General features: G+C 43.3%; 2 protein-coding genes and 1 long non-coding RNA gene across 6 annotated transcripts in view; 1 reads left to right on the top strand and 2 right to left on the bottom strand.

Moving 5' to 3' along the window:
• Window positions 1-17,481, top strand: part of Rpn2 (Regulatory particle non-ATPase 2) — an 85,065-nt gene that overhangs the window by 65,827 nt on the left and 1,757 nt on the right. The gene's annotated exons all lie outside the window — the stretch shown is intronic.
• Window positions 9,230-17,481, bottom strand: part of 5-HT2A (5-hydroxytryptamine receptor 2A) — a 108,656-nt gene continuing 100,404 nt past the window's right edge. For all 4 annotated transcript variants that reach the window (XM_069047923.1, XM_069047922.1, XM_069047924.1 and 1 more), the window contains 5 exons: window positions 14,553-14,777; window positions 14,228-14,498; window positions 13,799-14,002; window positions 9,990-10,286; window positions 9,230-9,931 (listed from right to left, as the gene is read on the bottom strand). In XM_069047923.1, coding sequence (XP_068904024.1) covers window positions 9,730-9,931; window positions 9,990-10,286; window positions 13,799-14,002; window positions 14,228-14,498; window positions 14,553-14,777 — 1,199 coding nt within the window. In that variant the 3' untranslated portion in view covers window positions 9,230-9,729. The remainder of the gene's footprint in view (window positions 9,932-9,989; window positions 10,287-13,798; window positions 14,003-14,227; window positions 14,499-14,552; window positions 14,778-17,481) is intronic.
• LOC138131168 (uncharacterized) lies at window positions 12,307-13,774 on the bottom strand. Its single transcript, XR_011159720.1, has 2 exons — window positions 13,030-13,774; window positions 12,307-12,905 (listed from the first exon to the last, which is right to left on the bottom strand). It is a non-coding gene; the product is annotated as an uncharacterized lncRNA (long non-coding RNA).

Raw genomic sequence — 17,481 nt, 5'->3', positions numbered from 1 at the left:
GGCATTTAACTGTATGTACCTGAGTCGCTCCTACGTATTGAACGTACAGTGTCGTAAAGCTTCAAATTTCTTCTATCAATCATTTTTATTTTTAACCACTTCCTGTTTTTGACAAAATATTTACATTTTTGGTGTTTTGTCAAAATCATTACGAAAACACTACACGTTTTATAACAGAAAATGATTAAAATCTGCTGATTTATTGTCGCGTTGAAAAACAAGAATAAAAAGTTTTCTGAATAATCGTATTGTTGCAAAAATTGTTTTGTTTTGTTCCAGTATGTGTTTTACTGAGTGTACCGAAACAACTTCCTGTTCGTTTCATATTTACGCACGTCAGCAATCAATTAATTTGTTAATAATTATTATTCGCTTTTTAAGTTTGGTTTATTTATACTGGAAATAATATATTGTGGCTTGTGCCGCCAACGAAAATATTATCTGCACAAAAATATAACAATCTGAAAACGGTGAACCCAAATAAATTCGAGTTTCAACTGGAAAATTTACACAATTTACACGATCGCCATAATTTGCGTGTCGGTTATTTATTTATTTATATTCCAGTTATCATCGCCCCGATTTCGTGGAACTAAAAATTTTCCAAGTTATCAGTTTACATCTCTGGCGGCGCTCATTTCAGAAACGAACTTTACGAGGCCCTAACTCCGTTGCTTATTATTCGTTTATGAGGCAAAAACAGTGGATCTTTTTGCGAATTGATTATCTCGTAATCTCGAAAGAGAATAAATAAATAGGGCGCAAGAGCGGGCGGCGGCGGCAGCTCGACGTCGCCATAAAACCTCGATAATGTCCTTATGAAAATGAAATTTATCTTATTAATTCCCAAATTCAGATTCCCTCCGCCGCCGCCGCTTAAACCCTGCATTTTAAATCGACCCCTTCGACGTTCATCAATTACAAGAAAATGCTCCGCCGCCACCTGCGTCTTCGCTAATTAACACCGGAAGTGATCGGCCACCGCCGCCGTAGTCATTTTCGCTCGATAGGTGCGTGTCGCTGTCAGTCACCGAACGATTTTTTTTTCTGCCGCCCCCCATAAATCAAGCCGGGCTCTCAGTCGCAAGCGCCCTCGAACGCGCGTTGTTAATACTCGACGTCACCTCCGAGGGCTTTGCATTTTTCGAGGGGGTTGTTTAATTTGCGGTCACGCATCTCGGGGGATGATTCGCGGTGGCGTCCATTAGCGCCCCGGCTTTTCTTGAGGCGCAACGACGACGCTTCCGAGTGTCTGGCACGTTGACGTTTCATTAGTCGGAAAACATAAATCATCGTGTTAATTCTGTCACGGCAGCGATTTCTGTTTCCGCACCCCATCCCCCAGAGTGGGTCCATTGTTCGGGGAGTGCACGTTTAATCCTCATCGGATCGCAAACATCTGCCGAATAAATTTCATTCCGCAACTTCAGAATTTAATAAAGAAGACTCGACAATCCCCCAGGAGCAGCAAGGTACACAAAAGGACAACCCGCCCGTTTGTCAAAATCGGACCGGCCCTAATTTCAATACTACCGTTGTGTTCTCGTTTATTTGATTTTTTTCTTCCCGGTTGTTTTATTGTGGATCGGGGGCGGCTTCCGAGAAATTCAAACGCCGTTCAACTTCATCCCCAAAAACAACAATAACAAAACAAGGCGGCCAGGTGTTGTAAACAGGTGGAGGCGGCAACTTGGGCGAACATTTTTCTGAAGTGTGCAACACTCAAAGTCGAGTTTACTTAGGCGAGATGCTTTGTAATTTCGACGAGAGGGGAAAAGATCGCGAGGGAGACTTGTCGCAGGTGAAGGGGTCGGTTGCGATCGATTTTTTTCGACCTTTTGTATAAAAGATGATCGCGTCATCGGAGATGTTGAACGTTCTGCGATGGTAAAAAAGCGGAGAAGTTTTTGTAATCGGCCTAACTGCGGTGGCGATCGATCCGACGACGCTACAAAAATACACAAATATCCCTCGGCTGTCTCGTTAAATGTTAAAACGTCTTATTAGTGGCGGACGTTTTCGTCAATTGATCGAACGGCGGTTTTGTCTCCGGGAAAAACCACCCCCGCGAGTCGCAGACGTCAATTGATAGTTTCCAAATAAAAGAGAATTTAGCGGGGCCGGGGCTTTTTATTAATGGAAAAGTTGAGACCGATTTCTAAGGAAAGTTTTCTCGAAAAATCCATCCAACTTTTACATTAGTAGAAAATAAACAACGCTTCATAAACAGAAGCGGAGGGGGGGCGGTGCAAAAATTCGAACGGCGACCATCCGGGCCTCCCTAAATTTAATTAGTGGCCCTTTTAGACCCCTTTCGCTCTAATTTTCTGAAGAAACCTGTAATTTCCACTGCCGTACAATTGACGTGACTGTTAAAGATGGAAATTTACCGTTCCGTTTGTAGCGGAAAAAATGAAATTGGGAAAAATCCGTCGCAGGGTGCGAATAATCTGCGTGGCGGGGTCCCACTTTGGGCCGTGCAAATTGGCTCCGGGCGCGACTAATTATCGCCGAGTAATTGATCCCCGGACGTATTTCACCGGATCGGGTTCGATTCCTGCCGTGCGACGGTTATCGCAAAAGTCCCGGGTCCTCCAAGACACCGGAGCTTTCTCGTGTTGTGTTTGTCTTTGTCCCGAAGCTGACGCTCTAATTACGCCGCTTATTTTCGAAGATTCGAGACGGGTCCACGAAGATATCTTTATCCTCCGGTTGATCCTCGTTGATGAAAACTCCGAAACTCTTTATTAATTGGAATTTAAACGGGGATGGGCTGAGATACAGCCGGATGCACCGCCGTCTGGAGTGCGCCGCGGGGTCCGCCATTCTGGACTTTTGCTCAGACGAAATTATTCCAATTAGAGCGGCGTACCTGGGCTGTTTGTGAGGCGATAGGACGTTTTTCTTTTCGTTTGTTCGTCTTCACGAAGGGGTGGAGTTTTCCAACTCCCCGACAAACATCTCGAGCCGAAACGGGAAAGTTTTTTAATCCACGAATTCTGCGCTGACAATCGATTACTTCAGGTGTTGAAACGAAACAGATGGTGACCAAAAATCGCAAGAAAAAGCAGATTTTGTGATGAGAATGTAGCACAAATTGTGAACAATCGGTGTCCCGATGGGGAGACTTGAGGTACGCCCGAAAAATGTAGAAACCGCAATCCGGAAAGTGTTGACGAAAATTATCAAGTATTTTTTTGTCTCGTCGCGAAACATCACAAATGTCGACATTTTTTCGAAAATCGTAAAATGAAAGTTATAGTAATTAACGTTATAAGTCCGGGAACTCATAGTTTACAGTACGAGTTAGACGTTTAAGGACGAGGCGACGAAGGAGCCGAGTCTTGAAACTCGAAACGAGTACTGTAAAAAGAGTTCACGGACGAATGTCGTTATGTATTTTATTTCATCCTGCCTCAAATTTCGTTTGAAAGAAACATTGAAATTAATTTCAAAATATTCAACAAAAGCTTCAAATCTAGTCACATTTTAGGAACATGATTAGCAACGGCTGTTTGGCAGTTGTTTATTTTGTTGAAATAATTTTGTGCGTCAAAATGACTTCTAAAGCAAATCCTCCAGAAATTGTAAGAAAATCTGCAGAAGCCTGTGCTGAATTAATACCTAGCAAGTCTGGTGAAAGGTACCAAAAACAATTCAGCCATTTTTGTAAATGGAAATCAGAAAATAATGTGAAGAAAATTACGCAAGAGGTTATGCTGACTGGCCTATTTTTTAGATTTGGTTTAAATGGTTGTATTATTTTATTTGTGAACTACCGTTTTTAGTCTGAGAAAGTAAGTGCATCTTCTTTGTGGCCGAAATAGTAAAATTGTTAATTTGTATTTAGATGTAGTTTTGAATAAAACATTTCTTAAAACTGAATCATTGTTATTGCGGTTGTTACTTTTGTGTTTCCAGTAGCAACACTTAACCGGCGTCCGGCCGTTTTTTGCGTTTTCCCGGATTCAAACTGATGACGTAAAGTATTGAAATTTGACACAGGATGAAATAAAAATCATTACATCAGTTCGTCCCTTTCTTCTGAATTTTCAAAGATAAAAATTTTGTGTTGAAATCCTTTAATGACGCAGATGGAGCTCAAAGCTGTCCAGATTGCAGAATTCCATGTTTGTAAAATTTTATCACTTCCTCCAAATTTCCTGCAACCGCAGAACGCAAGAAGAAACCTGTATTGCCCGTAACGACCTTCGCTGAAGGGCGGGTTCTGATTCCTGCTACCCGGAGCGGAGAATCCTGCAGCGCCACTAGATTAGACTCGTTTTCTCGCCGAAAGGGTGTCGGGAATCGTGCAGCGCCCCGATCCGGTTCGTTCGCTCGCTGGAAGGGTGCCGCCACTCCGAAACTCCCAAGTTTCGCAACCGGCCGCTAGATGGAGGTGCTTTTCGCATCGCGACCATAGACAAAATAAGAACATATAGAACGCAAACTCCCTATACATTTTTTGGGCACAAAGCGTTTACCGCCATCTCTTATCCTGGTGAGGGTGCAAAATCACAGCCTACTGGATGAGTTTACCTTTCCTTTGATTTTTTTTATCATCGCAAATTTTCACAACAAATTAAAATGCCAGCAATACTTTCGATATTTTATTTTCAACCGTTTTTGATACAGTTCTGCTTCATTTTTATAAATATTATTCCTAAATGTTACCGTTCTCGTATCCAACCACTTAAAATTAAATTTTACCCCTTAATGTAAATGTGGTTAAATGAATTATTTTACCTTTTAATATTATCGGCCGAAATTATGTTACTGAATATAATTTTGAAAATATTATGAATCTTATTAACATTTTTTTCAAACTCCAAAAAACTCACACTTGCCACTTTCTGCTAAATTTTAGTATACATCCAGAAATCCTTCCAATGTTTTCATTCAATTTTTTTATGGAAAGAAGTGCTGTTTTTTTAATCCAAACATTTTTCCAAAGTAGGTACATATTGCGTAAGTGTAGGACTGCTTCCTGCGAAAATTTTGTGTGCCCCGGATTTTTGTAAACTCCACAAGCAAGAGGTTTCTCGCAACGTGGGCGAAATGTCCCTCCCTCCAGATTATTATCAAAGAGTTTGTCAAAAAAGTTATTGTTTTTGCAGTTCCCAAGTCTTCATCATTTAGGTTTGTTCTACCTGTTAGTTAAAATATATATGTATTAGATTATTAACAACAATTGTTATTAGAAATTACCACAGTTAACTAATAGCGTGATACTTGAATTTATCATGATTATGACGACTCAAAACTTGAGTTGCATAGGACATCTTTTGGATCTTATCTGCATGTCCGTAATTTTGTGGAGGGCTCTTAATTCGCCCCACGCTGAATCATAAATATAAACCTTCACAATATGGTCCAATTTCACACTTAAAATTTCTTCGTTTACTTCCCAAACCAAATCTTTTGTTATCCGATAATTTCTAATTCCTTTAATAAGATGAGGTGTATCAAATAATGGTGTAATCTCTTGGTCTTGAAGTATTATTTTTCTTTCAATTTGTTGATTGTTTTCTATATAAATTTTGCTTGATTCTCTCAACAACAAATTTAGCAATCTTAGCAGCGGTACTACATTATTTGTGAACGTGACACAGCCTCATTTTGAATTACAAGATAGTGACATAAAGATTGACACTGCTTTGACTGATTTTTAGATTATTGAGATTACTTTGATTTTAAATTTTTGACTTTTTAAAACATTTGCGCCCTCTTGCGGTGTGGTGAGGGTGCGCTAAACGATTTTCCAAAAATTTATTAGGGACTTTTCATTCTATAGTATTTTATTTTCTCTATGCATCGCGACATAGACAAAATAAGAACATATAGAACGCAAACTCCCTATACATTTTTTGGGCACAAAGCGTTTACCGCCATCTCTTATCCTGGTGAGGGTGCAAAATCACAGCCTACTGGATGAGTTTACCTTTCCTTTGATTTTTTTATCATCGCAAATTTTCACAACAAATTAAAACGGCAGCAATACTTTCGATATTTTATTTTCAACCGTTTTTGATACAGTTCTGCTTCATTTTTATAAATATTATTCCTAAATGTTACCGTTCTCGTATCATATCACTTAAAATTAAATTTTACCCCTTAATGTAAATGTGGTTAAATGAATTATTTTACCAATAATTTCATCTTTAATTTTATTTTTAAGTGAACGAAAAATTAACATTAGGTACTTATGTTTGAATTACCGTTAAAATTTTGCTTTTAATATTATCGGCCAAAATGATGTTACTGAATATAATTTTGAAAATATCATGAATCTTATTAACATTTTTTACAAACTCTAAAAAACTCACACTTGCCACTTTCTGCTAAATTTTAGTATACATCCAAAAATCCTTCCAATGTTTTAATTTAATTTTTTTTATGGAAGGAAGTGCTGTTTTTTAATCCAAAAATTTTTCCAAAGTAGGTACATATTGCGTAAGTGTAAGACTGCTTCCTGTCAAAATTTTGTGTGCACCGGATTTTTGTAAACTCCACAAGCAAGAGGTTTCTTGCAACGTGGGCGAAATGTCCCTCCCTCCAGATTATTATCAAAGAGTTTGTCAAAAAAGTTATTGTTTTTGCAGTTCCCAAGTCTTCATCATTTAGGTTTGTTCTACCTGTTAGTTAAAATATATATTAGATTATTAACAACAATTGTTATTAGAAATTACCACAGTTAACTAATAGCGTGATAGTTGAATTAATCATGATTATGACCATTCAAAACTTGAGTTGCATAGGACATCTTTTGGATCTTATCTGCATGTCCGTAATTTTGTGGAGGGCTCTTAATTCGCCCCACGCTGAATCATAAAGATAAACCTTCACTATATGGTCCAATTTCACACTTAAAATTTCTTCGTTTACTTCCCAAACCAAATCTTTTGTTATCCTATAATTTCTAATTCCTTTAATAAGATGAGGTGTATCAAATAATGGTGTAATCTCTTGGTCTTGAAGTATTATTTTTCTTTAAATTTGTTGATTGTTTTCTATATAAATTTTGCTGGATTCTCTCAACAACAAATTTAGCAATCTTAGCAGCGGTACTACATTATATGTGAACGTGAGACAGCCTCATTTTGAATTACAAGATAGTGACATAAAGATTGACACTGCTTTGACTGATTTTTAGATTATTGAGATTACTTTGATTTTAAAGTTTTGACTTTTTAAAACATTTGCGCCCTCTTGCGGTGTGGTGAGGGTGCGCTAAACAATTTTCCAAAAATTTATTAGGGACTTTTCATTCTATAGTATTTTATTTTCTCTATGCATCGCGACCACCCCTCATCGTTACGTTATTTTTAATGGAATTAATGTTTCTGGCAGGCCGTCTTGCTCCTCGACGTGCAGCCCCTTTCGGCACGTCCTCCTCGACGGAAATCTCAGCAGTCAGCAGCAGCAGCCTCCTAATTAATGGAGCAAGACGTCGATTTTGCCCGCGTTAACATGTTTGCGGTCTAATCAGGTCCCTCTCGCTTTCCAGCTCCGGAAGGAAGTGAAACTCGGCTTCCTTCACGTTTGAGTCCTTTGACGCGTTTTTCCTCTTCCTTCATCTTTTCCTCTCGTGTCGCCGCCGTGCATATTAATTGGCGTTAATAGCGAAGGAGCGCCTCCGGGTCCTCGGGAGAAAAAAACGGCGTCGGTGGCGTCGCAGCGGCTTGGCCGTTGACAGGTGAGATTTTGTTATTGTTTGGTTGCGATACGTCGACCGGAGGATTAGAAACGACGTCTTCAGCATCGATTGTCGTGCGCTATGAATATGTAATAGGGCGGGCGGTGTTTATTATTATTCCCTATCATCGGTGGTGCTCCCGGCCCAAATCACGTGATCGTTGTTGATCGTCTCGGGGTTTCGGGGGTGCCTTCTCGGGGGCGACACGTTTCACCTTGAAGCGGACCGTGATTTATGTTGTGTCGAGTTTTCGGACCGATTGACGGCCCCTCCGGCACGCTCATAAAAGGGATAAGCGGTCTTGTTAAGGGCCGGGAGAGTTCTTTTCGGAAGTCGGCCGAGAAAAGTTCCCGCCGCCCCGAGAAGTAATGATCGGTCTTTACGAGGGGCGGCCGCGAAGGACTACCCCTTTCAGCCGGTCGCGGCGATTTTTCCATAATTTTCCTCCCCGTTCCGGAGGCTGTTAATTTTTAAGGGTTGAAGTGCGCGGAATTTAAATTTACGGCGGGTCGAAACGGCCCCGAGAGCTCCGGACTTTTGCCGATTTTACGAGTTCGGGCCGGCCTTACGACGGTCATTATTTTCAAACATCGCGGCGCACTTTTACTTTTATTCTTAAATCAGAGGAAAACGAGGGTGAACTGTACGTTCTTAACCGCGCCGGTACCTGCACTTACCTCATCCATTCATCAAATAAGACTTATTTTACGGTTATAACCGTTGTAAAAAATGCGGCCGCACGGAACAGGGAGCCGTTTTGATGCGGCCCCGATATGAAATAAATCCGTCCGGGGAAAGTTGTGCCGTAAAAAAGCGACTCGGAGAAAATCCGAGCCGGTTTACAAATTTTAAGGGGAATCGCGGTCGGACGGAAGATTTTTGGGGCCCGAAAGTCGCGAGCGACGAAACTTCCCGGGGCGGCCGCCGCCCCCCCGTTACGTTTTAATATATGCAGGCCGATGTCTTGTACTCCGCTAAAAGCCGTCGTCGAACCCTTGCCATCCCGCGAGAGCAAATCCATGTCGTAATCTCACATACACCGCCGCCCCCCGCCCAGGCCGCATCCTCAAGACTGTTTGCCGTCCACTCGTGACTCGGGCGCGGCGAGGAGGCCGCGATCATGTATAAAAATGGCCGACTCGATTTCGGGCTCCGTTAACGCCTAATTTACTGTGCGTAATTGCTTTGTATCGGAGCGGGGAAGTCGACGAGAGAGAGAGGGAGATAGCGGGGGAGAAAATGTCACGGATCAGAAGCCGCCCCAGTTTCGAGTTTGCCCCGGAATCGTCCTGCTGTCGTCGCTCCGGGGCTTGTGTTTTTTATTATTTCGCAACGTTCAGATGTTAACTGCTTTTTGATTACTTTTAAACACGGTTAGGGTGTTAATTTGATTTGGGGGGCGGGAGCGGACTCGATTAGTTCCCTGAAAAAAGCGCAGGATTTTTTCGAGAAAATTTTCCTGCCCCCGAATCGATGCCCCGACTTTGATTGTTAAATATTTGGGAAACAGGAGGGGGCGAAATGAAACTCGACTTTTCATGTACATTCATTTATTTTCACATCGAGATATAAGACTGGTTTGATTTTTTTAAAAAATTAATTTCAATTTATTCGGTTATAACCTATTATTGCTGATTGCAACTGGCCGATTTTTTACAAACTAACATCACAAGATTTGTTCTTGAAAAGGTTCGGAACCCGTTTACGTCACGGACAGAGTCCCAAAAAAAGAAACAAACAGAAATCGTCGCAGGAATGTGTCCCAGTTTCAAAGATTGTCATTTCATCATTGGTACCATACCGCAGAAACTACTAAATATATATTTTTTTAACAACATCGAAAGATTTTTTTACAACACATCTTTGGTTAATTCAGAATCACTAGACCGCCGATTTTTGAGCAAATGCGGCGAAAATCGTGACTCGTTTGCTCCACACCCTGTATGCTTAGAAATCCACGGTCCGTTACACATATTCGGAATACACAGGGGGAGGATACATGCAACAACAGTTCCTATCGTTACGACTCGTCCTTAGCAGTCGTGGTCGTCGTAGGAGTCGTCCCTTTCGCGGAAGTTGGTGGAGGGCGTCCTCACGTAGGACGACTCCGTGGAGGCGGGAGTGAGCAGCGGCGTCCCTTGCAGGCTTATGGCCAGGGGGAGGGCCGAGGGGGTGCAGAGACTGGCGGCCCCGCGGTTCTCGTTGACCGATCTGTACCGCACCGGTCTCGAGAGCCTGAAATCAGGAGGGTAGTTTAGCGGCGGCGGCGGCGGAGGGAGCGAACGGCGAGTACCTCTGACACCTGCACAGCAGGAGCCTGATGAAGGCCGCCCTGAAGGTCTTGTTGAAGACCGTGTAGATGATGGGGTTGATGGTGGAGCTGACGTAACCGAGCCACAGGCAGACGACGACGACGTGCTCGGGCACGTCGCAGTCGGGGCAGGCGGCGAAGATTATGTTGAGGATGAAGAAGGGCGCCCAGCAGAGGACGAACGTGAAGAAGACGAGCCCCAGGACCTTGGAGGCCTTCTGCTCGGTGGCGACGGAGTTGGCCGCCATCGTCTTCCGCTTGACCCGGCCGGCCAGCAGCCTGCACAAATCGAAACTGATCGTTATTAATTCCGACTTTGTCTCGGTGATTTGATAATTTGTGACGTCGCGCCGGGGAAATATTCCGACGGCCAAGGTGGCGGAAATGAAAATCGGAAAGTCTGCAAAAATGGGCCGTTCCGACGGGATGTTCGTCGCATAACTTCCGATTCTGCGACCTTTCGACCTTCCAAGTTTAATCGTCGGGCCGTCCGAGCCGGAGCATTATTTGATGAAGAGAGGACAGGTCCGGATCTTGGGTGCCGGGAGCCCCGCGTCCATTAAGACAAACTTTCGGTAAATACCGCCGATAATGCATCCTGTAATCCCGTCGTCGAACGGTCCTTAATAGCGTCCTCCACGCCAGTAATCTGCGGATCCGCATCCGAGACGTTCATTAAGGACCGCATCCTCGACTCTCTACCTCCACTAACGGAACTAGATGGAATGCATCCTTGCAATTTGCGTAATTGGACGCCCGAGATCCACTCGGCGATTCTGCGGTCTCGGAAGCGGAGACGACGACAGCGCGACCACCGAGGGCCGAGAATTGTCTCCGCGAGAAGAGGACGAAGGGATCGAACCGTCGCCCCGCATCGACTATTAATTCCGGAGAAGGCTCGGTGGATTCTGCTGCGCCGTCAATTATCCTTATTGGGAGGACTCCGAGTCCCCGCAATCCGAAAAACAACTTTCAACATTAATTGCTCCGCTCGGGATTATTTTTTGCGCTTTCGTCGGCTCTTCCCGATCCTCGAAAAGTGAACACAACGGCCGGGATTATGACGGCGAAGGAAACAGAAGTCGCATTGGATGTTTCACTTTGGCGGCGGTCGCGCGTCCACGATAAATACTCCCTAACGGCTTTAACTGCAGTTGTTGAGTCGTATAAGTGTCAAAAAAGTCTAAATACCCGTCGCCGTTAACTCGAATCGGTGAGTTATCGACGAACAACGCGGAAAAAGAGGGTCGAAACACGATTTCACACTCGAACACGTCACCGTCGACAGAACTCCACCGTCGGTTTGGTCGAGGATAGCGGCGAACCCTCCGAGTCGCTCGATCAGGACAAACTTGCCACCGCAGAGATAAGCGGGATTTGAACCCCCGTTAGGCGCGCTAATGCCTTCCGATGCAGGTGAGCTCCCCAATTTTCCGGGGTCGGGAGGACGCGAACGGATTTTTCCGGGCGGGAGAGAGCGATCTCGCACGATTTCCAATTTGAAATGGTTCGAATGAGAGACGGTGGTGGAAGAATTTCCTAGTTCAGCTAATTAAGCCCCTTAACTGGATTAGTTAAACCACGTGCAGTCCTACTAAAAACTGTCAAATGGAGGTTTTTGATCGTTGTAGCGTGACGAACGACTACACAATTTCCGGTAAAAACAAACCTGGTAACAATTATCTGGATGGGGTAATAGTTATTTACATTACAAATGCGGTAGGCTACATTTTACAGTGCGAGGTTTTTAGATTGAAACACGACCGCGCAGCGTGAGTATTTTAACAAAAACCGAGCGATGTGAAATGCCTACTGCATTAGTAATGTATTAATCTTTTTGGCCGACAACCCGTTTTCAAATTTGAAATTTGTTGTAACCAATAGTTTTGCAAAACCTGTCAAAGACTGACATTTTATTAATAAAATACCAGAAAGTTTACGATTTATACCACAAGATGGCGCCATCAGAATTCAATTTTCAAGGCCATCTGAATCAAAAAGCTACGCTTATAAGGCCGTTTCAATGTACATAATAATTGTTTCTGCAGAGTGGCCATAAAACAAAAGAAGACAGAACCTTATTGCGCGCCCTCGGTGGCCTATCAACGAATCAAAGCTATAATATTGGCGGCAATTTAAAATATTACCCTTCTATTTTACATGAAATGGTAAAAGCGTGTTTCATTTGGGGGGCAAAAGATGTTCGCTTATTTGAAATTCGCAGCAATATGAAACAAAGACAAAAATGGTTCGAAGCTTTTGAAACATTTTGCGGTAAACAAATTTATGGAGACAATGATAAGCACAACCTTTTAATTTGTATTTGTAATATAAAAGACTACAAAAATTACGGATTACTCAGAAATTTGTGAGCAGCATTTTCAACAAGTCTCTATAATTACATTACAACCCCCAAAAGACGACGCTTATGTAAAGATGCTGTTCCTTGTCCTTCTATTTTTGTAAGTATCTATAATTAAAAAAGACTTGTGGTGTTTATTGCGACATGAAATATACATAGAAGCGAAGTCAACCACGACATATGAGAAAACAAAATGAGCTTCCTCTTCTCATTTTTCGATTAATTACTTATTACTTTTCAAAGTCCTAATCAGGAACCTCCAGGTATTAATTACTATCATCTTATTAGTGTTTTTGTTTTTTAGGCTTTTCCCACTGAAACTCCGGTTGAAATTCCTGTACCCCAAAATCCTGTAGAGTCTTTCATCATTCCAACTGTTCCAATGACATCCAAATCAATTCAAGTAAATAGTATTTCTGCACAGTATATTCCACCAAATGGTTGAGATAATGGGCCCTCATTTGCTAGAAAATCCAATACTTTCATCTTGTCTGGTACATAAAAATCAGATCTGCGAGCTGATAATAACTGCAACGCTGAAACCAGTTTTAGATAATACATATTTGTCAAGAAAAAACAGATTTATTAAAGAAGAAATGTGCAATCCAGAACAAACTCCTTTGCAGAAAAATGTTAAAGTTATAAATTGTTCTAACCTACCTTGTGTTATGATTTCATGGTTTTTTGCAATTCTAATTTATTAGTATTTTGCTAGCCCAGAATGTGTCCAAAAAAAGCTCGGATCTTAGATATTTTATTGCATTCATGTTTTAATTGACGTTTTAAGCACTTAACCTCAAACAAAAAGTGGAAAAAGTCTCAATCAATTGCGTTCGAAATCGGTAGATGGAGCGCAAAAAGGTTCTGCCGCCCGAAATGTCACAGAAACAAAGTTTATATGGAAAAATCGAAAATTGAAACGGCCTTATAAGCGTAGCTTTTTGATTCAGATGGCCTTGTCAATTTTTCAGAACAAAACATTAAATTATGTTCATTTTCGAAAACTAGACGGATCAATGGTAGCTGTATCTTGTCTTAGTATAAATGGACTTTATGATAAACTAAATTTTTTGGAGGTCCCTGAAAGCTTAAAATGTTCGTGGTATTTTACACACTCCGTGCGGTAAAATGACAGATAGTTTGATTAGTGTGTAAAAATTAAGATACCGTAGCTGTTCAAAATGTGTAAACATGTCATTTAGAGTTGAGGAGGTCAAAAAGTAATAATAATTGATCTTGGAGGAATTTTCGCTCCAGACAGTATTCGTAATTTTTCGAAATCGAATCTGTCGGAAGCGGCGACGCAGAAAACGCTCGCTCGTCACGATGTCGGTCAATTAAAACCAAACGCGCGTTAATTGCAACGGGACACTTCAAAGGACCGTCGTAATTGCACCGATGGATCGATCGATCGAGTCTCGTCTCTCACCTGAAGTTGGACAGGTTCGAGGGCACGTTGTTCAGCTGGAGCTTGAGCGAGCGCAGCTTGCAGTTGCGCGTCTCCCTGGCGATGTTTTCCGGTGTCTGCGTGCTCTGGTCCTTCCTGGTGGCGGAGATGGGTCCTGCGCCGCCGCCCCCGTTGGCGTACGAGAGCTGGGGGTGCGACGTGCTGATCCTCATGTTGTTCGCCGACCTGGCGAACGAACGAATCTCGGTTAATTCGCGGCGGCTGGAAGGAATCGGCGGAATTCGGGGCGATAGCGGAGAAAAGAAGAGAGCGTCTCCCGTATCGCCCCTTTATCAGGATTTATATGACGCGTCGGAGATTTATCGTCGCCGCGATAAAAGGACAGATGGTGAAAGCGTGTTTGCGGAACTTGTTAAATCAACCCGGATGAAAGTAGTCGTAGGAGCCCACCTCTCCCCCGAGCCGGCCGTCCTCCACATCGCCGGCGTCGTCCTCTCCTTCTGGCCGAAGCGGCCTCCCAGCCGGCGGAACTGGTCGTTCTCGGGGTGCTCGGCGGCGAAGCGGGCCTTCTTGCGGAGGAGCTGGACGGTGAGGGCGTACGTCACCACCATGATCACCATCGGCACGTAGAACGTCACCAGCGAGCCGAAGACGAAGAAGGCGCGGTTGTTGATGACGCACGAGTCGGGCTCCGGCATGATGTTCTTGTCGTCGATAATCCCTGCATGAGAAGATTGACTGAAAAGGGAAGAGGAGGCGGGCCGTGGCGGCGTACCTAAGACGGTGATGCTGCTCGAGACCAGCATGGACAGCAGCCACGCCAGCGCTATCCGCATCACTATGGTGCGGGTGGTGGTGCTGTGGCGCGTCTTCAGCGGGTTTCTGATGCCGAGGTAGCGGCCCAGGCTGATGAAGCACATGTGCATGATGGAGGCCGAGCAGGCGAGGACGTCGCACGTCACGTAGACGGTGCACCAGGCCACGCCGAACGGCCACTTACCTGCAACAACGCTCTGTTACGATTTTTTTCCTCCACCTCCGCGTCTTAGGCGCAGATCCCGAACCGCCGTCCAATTATAATCGTAATTTTGGTGGGATTTGGCGCCTCTTTGACGACGCTTTTATGGCCAGTTCGCACCTCGTGAACGTAAAATTTTCAAAGCGAGGACGTAAATCCTGCACCGGTGCGGCCGCAGCAAATTTCGACGCGGTAAACACCGTAAATTGTCGAAAAAATTCAGCATCTGCCAATTAATTTTCCGGTCTGTAGTGTCAACAGGCGCTCGCGTCCCGCGGCGAGGACCTCCGCGTATCGATCAGCCGATGCGGATTTAACGCAGTTAATTCGTCCCGACGGGAGCCCCGCGAAGACGCTCCGCTCCGACTTTTTGTTTGAAGAGGGGAACAAACAAAAACATAAAGATCCCACCCTCCGGCCTGATGAGTCCGGACCGGGGTCGGTCCTCTCACCTGTTTCGATTCGAGCCCGGATTTATCGGTCCGCGTCGTCCCCGGAAGGCGGCGTCACCGCCACGTGAAGATTTCACGGTTGCAGGTTCGGCGCGGAACGCCGCCGTAAATTATGAGGAGGGGACGTCCGCCGCCGAAGGATTCGAAGAAACGGCGAGAACGAGAATCTCGCCCCTGTGATAATTAACTGCACATCGGAGACGCGATAAAATCGCAACAGTCGCCCGGAGACAATGTTCTAATTAATGAGGGAGTTAGACGTCAACCCCGTCGCGTCCGCCACCCCCTGCCGCATGCGAAACAAAAACAACGGAAAAGGACGGAGCGGCGTGAGGCCGGGCAATATGTACCTGTCCGCGAGGCGTGTTATCAGTCGGTCGGTCGGAAAGCTCGACGTCGAGTTAATAACGCCGCCCCCGCGCGCTGGTACACAATGGGGGCCACGGAATGGGGCCATTCGTCAGCGGGACGCTGAAAATTCGACGAGCGCCAAGATTTCGCAGGATAAAGGCTCACCACGCGCTTTTTTTTTCAGACTGGGCCTTACATTATTTACTTTTTAAACTAGTATTGTAGGTGCATCGATCTAACGCAGCCTGGTACGGCTAGCCGTACTTGCCAGTTACTTAACTTAAAGAGTGATAAGCTGGAAAATGGCGGCTGTGATTGGTGCCATCCATTTAATACATTTAATGATTGTCCCATCGCAATAGGCGTTGGTGACGTGTAGTTGAAAGCGCCGCAAGCATCATAACATGAGTGAGACTAGTATCGCCGATAGCTGGCTCTACCGGCGGTAGTGGAAATCTAAAGTTTGTCTAACGTTGCGAGGCTGCGGCACATCCAAAATTTGTGTGGGTTTTCAACGCCAACTGCAATGGGACAATCATTTATAATAATTGTATTGGCTAAAGGCGGCCGCTCACTATCACTACCGCGACCGTTAAAAAAAAACAACTATTTGTGATAATAATGAAAAGCGAGAAAAAAACGCCACAGCTTGCCCCGTTATGCAAATGCATGCACCGAAACAGTCGAAATCGCAATTGTCTGGCGTTCTTGGGTTTAGAAACGTCCAATTTTCGATTCGCGTTTTGGATGTTGATTGTTTTTTCCAATTGCAGACGGTCGTAGAGAAATATTGCATGGAACTCGTGCATAAAGTACGAGTATGTCTTGCGCTCGTGAAATTGGCGCACTCGCCTGCGGCCCCACGTGATATTTTATGCACTCGTTGCATAATGATATGTGTATTATGAAATTAGTTTATAATGCAAGGGATTATTGCATGATTATCGTATGAACTAAGCGATAATTTCACGAATGCATTATAAATTTATATATTATGAATAAATTAATTATAATCCCAAATTATAAACGAATTTCGTACGCTATTTTGTTGGTCGAGCCAGCGTTTTAAAACAATTTCAATTTAAAAAATTGTTCACTTCGTTCCATTAAAAAAATTATAACTTGAAAGCAATCTTGGAAAAAGAAATGTTTTTCATCATCTACAAGCTTGTTTGTCCTTGGATCTACTTCGGGGATTTCAATATCTGCTACCATCAATATTAATATAAATAAATAATTTGTGTTCTACGTTTAATTATTAATTATTATTAGAGAGATATTGCATTCAAACTTTATTTAAGTAATACGTTAATAAATGCATGCGCTATAAAATAACGCTACGCTTTAACGGCATAGTGATTTGAAGTTATTGCAATTTGTCAAGGCGTTAACGTTATTAAAAGAGATTGCAAAGTTGACATGTGTGTCAAAAATGGACGAAATGTTAGAAGCTGCAATTTTAGGTGGTGCAAATGACGATGATATTGAAGAAGCAGTTCATCACATTATTACTAACTTATTTCGGTCAAATCGCACTCAAATTTTTTGAATAGTCAAACTGTTGACATATGAGAAATGTCAAAAATAACGTTAACGTCTTGCGGTATACGTTCGCAATTTACGTAAAGCGCAATCATTATTACCGTCTACGTGCTAAAAATTGACACGTAGATGTCAAAATAACGTCTTTCTAAATACTGCTAACCGTTATATGACACTGCAATATCTCTCTATTAATGTATGACTTTTATCAAAAATAAATTGGCTTATTTATTCGTTGTAAAGACGACTTTATGGCACAACATGATGACACGAGTGCCGTAAAGTGACAATTTTTCGCAACCAATTAATTGCGGTTTTAAGCGCAAGCAATTGCGGTGGTC

Source organism: Tenebrio molitor, chromosome 5 (assembly GCF_963966145.1).
Source record: "Tenebrio molitor chromosome 5, icTenMoli1.1, whole genome shotgun sequence".
Classification (NCBI taxonomy): Eukaryota; Metazoa; Arthropoda; class Insecta; order Coleoptera; family Tenebrionidae; genus Tenebrio; species Tenebrio molitor.
Note: the sequence above shows the minus strand (reverse complement) of the source record. Positions and strands in the feature narration are given on the sequence as shown.